At 53.2% G+C, this 4780-nt stretch overlaps 1 protein-coding gene across 1 annotated transcript; it reads left to right on the top strand.

Moving 5' to 3' along the window:
• The first annotated feature begins 1261 nt into the window (after positions 1-1261).
• On the top strand, positions 1262-4521 carry Cd79b (CD79b molecule). Its single transcript, XM_052758767.1, has 6 exons — positions 1262-1415; positions 2088-2138; positions 2929-3237; positions 3435-3553; positions 3819-3860; positions 3962-4521. The coding sequence occupies exons 1-6, from the start codon at positions 1349-1351 to the stop codon at positions 4058-4060; spliced, it is 687 nt and encodes a 228-aa protein (XP_052614727.1). The 5' UTR covers positions 1262-1348; the 3' UTR covers positions 4061-4521.
• The last annotated feature ends 259 nt before the right edge of the window (positions 4522-4780 follow it).

Here is a 4780-nt window from a genome sequence, read left to right on the forward strand (position 1 = left end):
AAGGGTTGCCCAGACCCCGAGGCAAGGACACAAAGCTAAGCTCAGATGAACCCCTGAATGCTGTGGTCCCTATGGCCATGCTTGCTGTCAAGATAAACCCAAAGAGCCTACAGAACCAGAGGGCTCTCCCATCTCAGCCTCACCCCTGCTCAGGACCCCTAGAGCTACATACAATGCTTCAGTGACCTCAGCATCCCACAGAATTCCCGGAAAAGCCCCTTCAACCATGATGGTTATGTGGTCGATTTTCCCTAAATGGTTAGAAACTTAAGTCCAGCCCCTTTGGCAACCCACAGCAACCTCATATGCAAGGAGAGGAGGGTCCTGTCAAGGCCCTAGGCTGTATCTTTTTCTATCAGTTGGCATACTTTTGCACAAGAACCTCACGGCTCCCTTCCCACAGAGTCAACTTTTGACATGACTTTCTGTACTCCAAGGAACCTTTCTCTGGACCTCTCCAGCAGCCTGGTGTGAATCTGTCCCCTGCACTGTCCTTCCTCAGGGTACCTCTTCCTACAGGATAAAGGTTGCCCAGGGCAGAGAGCCCAAGGTCAGATTCATTTAAGCAATGGTTCTCAACCTGTGGGTCACAACCATTGGAAACCCTTCCCCCACCCCCCATCCCCAGACAGGGTTTCTCTGTGTAGCTTTGGTGCCTTTCCTGGAACTCACTCTGTAGCCCAGGCTGGCCTTGAACTCACAGAGATCTCCCTGCCTCTGCCTCCCGAGTGCTGGGATTAAAGGCGTGCGCCACCACCGCCCAGGGGAAAATACTTATTCCTGATGCTACCTCTCAGTAGCAAAATTACAGTTATGTAGTAGCAACATAAATAAATTTATAGTTGGGGGTTCCTAAGACCATCAGAAATATGTGTTTCCGATGGTCACAACCCACAGGTTGGGAACCACTGATACAGAGGATTGGTATGTATTTAGTTAACTGCACCTAGCCCTGCCCTTCCATAGCAAGACAACCACAGTCGAGGCTGGCCGGCCCAGGAAATGACCTCCCATTGGGGTAGAGAGAGAAACATAGGCTGTCCCTAGAAGATTCCGGAGCACCCCCTCCCCTCCCAGGGTTTCTGCTGTTTCACAGAACCCCAAGCTGTGCTATCCAGGCAGGGCCACCATCAAGTTCCAGCAGGCCAGCTGATGAGGCCTCCCTCCCCTAGGGTCCCTAGAGAAATGGTGCCTCCCCTGGGTCTCAATTTGCATGGCAGGAAGGGGCCTAACGGGGAAGAGGCGGAGAGCAGACAGGCTGCAGCCCAGGCTGACACACAGTTACATGTTTCTCCCAAAAACCTCCTGAGTGGTAACGGGGCCTGGACTCAGAGACGGAGCAGTGACCATGACCACACTGGTGCCATCTTTCATGTCCTGCCACTGGCTGTTGTTCCTGCTGCTACTTTTTTCAGGTATGGCTTATGTGTCAGACAATAGGTCTGCTGGCTTTGAGACAGGCCTGTCGGCTCGTTCTGGCTTGAGACTCAGGCTCAGACTCTTGCTTGCTCAGGCTCCTGCATTTGCCTCTGTCTGACTGTCCTATGCCTAGCTTGTGGGTCGTAATGGAAGGCTCAGGGCCTGAGGTCCCAGTCCCTCTCCAGCCTGGAGGGTTTCAGGTTGAGCTGGGCGCAAGGGGCTAATCTTATTGCTAGCTATGACCTGGAAGAGCCGAGCCCAGGAGGAAGAGGGGACAGCATGGGGGCTCCCAGCTAAACCTTGAGGGCACAGAGCATGGGAAATGCTGGTCCCCATAACCTGGAAGATAGCATGGTTCAGGAATGGTCCTTTCTTTGAAAGACTGGGCAAGCCCTCCCATCTGTGGCCGTCTTCTCGTTATCTGCAGAAGCTCCAGGCCAGCCTGAGGGTCAAAGGCAGAAGGGAGCCTTTAGTACCCTAAAGGCTTCTAGTACCCTACCTTATTTCTGCCTCTTTTTAGTACAGACATAGGGAGAGTTAAAGGGGCTTGAAGCTGTAGTCCTGGAAGGAGGAAGTGACCCTGGGAATGTGGAGGGGGTAAGGGTGGAGCCATCAACTGAGGGTAGAGAGGCCTGACCTAGCCCTGCCCACTTCCTCCCACCCTCCAGGTGAGCTGGGACCAGCCATGACAAACAGTGACCTGTCACAGAATTTCCAAGGTCAGTTGCCTCACCCATCACTTCACAAGCAAATGTATCTGTTCAACCCTAACCACTGTGGTCCCATATCTTTGCCTGGAACTCCTCATCTGGGGTCCCATACCTATACCTTCTTAAGGTCTCTCACTGAAGCTCCATTTCTGGATGGCTGTCGTCCCTCATCAGGCTAGTATGCTCCAGTCTTGGCTGCCGAGGGCCAGAACTAAGCCAACATTGTGAATCAGAGCATGACAACTAGATAGGATTCCACAAGGCTACAGGCCTGGGTCTGTGTAGCTGAGACCCAACAAACCTCTCAGGCCTGCACATGGAGAGGAGTGGGTCTATGAGAAGGGTCGAGAGGGTAAGAGAGGAGGGCCTCAGGTGGCAGCCTAAGGATTCAACCTTTATCACCCTGGGGACAGTGGGGAGCCCTTGAGGATTTGGGGTGGGTGTAGGAAAGCCCAAAGAGCTAAAGTAACCAATGAGGCCAAGAAGGCTGTCCAGCAGATGAGGTCTGGATCTAGCTGTTATAGTGGACATGAAAGCAATGGGAAAGTTCAAGAATCCTTCTTAAGGAAAGACAAATGGACAGAAGTTTGATCAGGCAGAGGTGTGAAACAGTATGTGGTATGATATGTGGCCTCTCACATGACCTACTTCCCCACACCTCTGCCTTTGGACTGTTTCATAAACCTGATGCTCAAGACATGTGAGGTCAGCTAAACTGGGTCAGGGTCTTCCACAGTGGGCTAGGCTGCAAACAGGAAGACACTAAGCTAGATTTCGAACCTTGCCTTGGTGTCCACAGGAAGCTCTTGTTCCGAGATAGGCCAGCACCCAAGGTTTGTAGCCAAAAAGCGAAACTCCATGGTGAAGCTTTACTGCTCCTCAAAATACCCTGGCATCCTGACCTGGTTCAGAAAGCAAGGGGACCAGGAGCCCCAGGAGCTGTTCCAAAACGAAGGACACCTCTGGACAATGCAGAACGGCTCCGTCTCCACCCTCACCATCCAAAGTATCCAGTTTGAGGACAATGGTGTCTACTTCTGCAAGCAACAATGTAACAACACCAACTTGGATGCAACCTGGAGCTGTGGCTCAGAAATTAAAGTCTTAGGTGTGTGCAGGGTAGATTTCTGTTCATGTAGCCATCCATGCCCACGCCCCAGCCCAGCCTGCCTACCAGGGGAGGTGGCTATGCCTATGGCCCTAGAACTCCCAGGAGAGCTGTTGAGCAGTAGGTCCTGAGGGTGTCCAAAGAGTCGCTATATTTAACCTTCAGCTCCAGCATTATGCCCTGTCCCCCTGCCCCAGGATTCAGCACCTTGGACCAATTGAAGCAGCGGAACACACTGAAAGATGGTATCATCATGATCCAGACCCTCCTAATCATTCTCTTCATCATTGTACCCATCTTCTTGCTGCTAGACAAGGTGCCCACGGGAGCTGGGGATCCTTGGGAAAGGTGGGAGGTGGGCACAGGGCAGAAAAGACATGGGCAGGGTCTCCATCTTCTCAGACTCTGCGGCTGCTCTCTGGAACAGGCCCCGCCCCAAGTTCTGTCCATTGGTTCCCTGCTCGTTCATTCATATGTTCTTGGAGACTCCTTCTTCCCACCCAGACCCACACCCCTGGCCCATTAGGGATGGAGGACCCTAACACTCTGAACTGCGTTCTTCTTCCCTCATACCCCCACAGGATGACAGCAAGGCAGGAATGGAGGAAGATCACACCTACGAGGTAAGGGACAGTGTAACCTAGCAGGTCTGAGCTGCGGGGGTCACCCTCTGTTGGCGTGGTTAGAATGTGGCCCAGACCTGAGCATCAATTCGTTTTTCTAGGGCCTGAACATTGACCAGACAGCCACCTATGAAGACATCGTGACTCTCCGGACAGGGGAGGTAAAGTGGTCTGTCGGAGAACACCCAGGTCAGGAGTGAGGGCCACCCTCATCCTGCCCAACTCCTGGGCCTCACTGCTTCCGAACTGCCTGGCTCATAGCCCAGCCCTTCCTTCCTGGATCCCCAGCCAGCATCTGAAGCTGGACCACCAATGCCACCTCTCTCTCCAGCCCCTGGTCCCCAGCTCTTGCTGATAGGCCTGGGGTAGAAGGACATGGGGCAGTGACATGGAGTGGGGAGTTCTCTGGGGACAGACTGGACTCAAGACTTGTAGAAGTGTCATGCAGGGTCTGTCCTCGTGTTTGGGACAGGAAACAGAGACTTGTGGGAACCTGCAAATGGACTCAGAGCAGACTAGCTTCCTGAAGAGCCCAGGAAGGACCATGGTCCCCACTGGCACCAGAAGGGCCTGCGAGAATGTCATTTCTCTCTCCCATCCCAGGGATCGCCTAGCCTACAGCCCATCCTCCTGTGGAATAAACAATGTGTCTGTCACCAGAGGCATTCATGACATCCATCTCTAGGAACTGGGTGGGTGGGAATGGTTTTGTGAGCTATGGTGGTATCTGAATGTGGTACCTATGGCCTTATGAAACTGTGGGGGGGTAGTGACTGCCCTAGTCACCCCACCCTTCTCCCTGAAGGCCCAGCTGGGGTCTACAGTCACACCCCTACCCTGGAACAGTCATTGGAGGAAGAGGATCCAACCTGTCCTTCTGCTGAACAGGGATACCTTCACCCTACTCTCCATTGGACCAT

This window comes from Peromyscus californicus, unplaced genomic scaffold, assembly GCF_007827085.1.
Source record: "Peromyscus californicus insignis strain IS unplaced genomic scaffold, ASM782708v3 Scaffold_3__1_contigs__length_106647218, whole genome shotgun sequence".
In the NCBI taxonomy this organism is placed as follows: domain Eukaryota; kingdom Metazoa; phylum Chordata; class Mammalia; order Rodentia; family Cricetidae; genus Peromyscus; species Peromyscus californicus.

Excerpts from the sequence above, each read along its gene's own strand:
- Cd79b (XM_052758767.1), top strand. The coding sequence starts at position 1,349 with ATGACCACACTGGTGCCATCTTTCATGTCCTGCCACTGGCTGTTGTTC. Across the intron at positions 3,238-3,434 it reads CTCAGAAATTAAAGTCTTAG|GATTCAGCACCTTGGACCAA; the intron begins GTGTGTGCAGGG and ends CCCCTGCCCCAG. Across the intron at positions 3,554-3,818 it reads TCTTCTTGCTGCTAGACAAG|GATGACAGCAAGGCAGGAAT; the intron begins GTGCCCACGGGA and ends ATACCCCCACAG.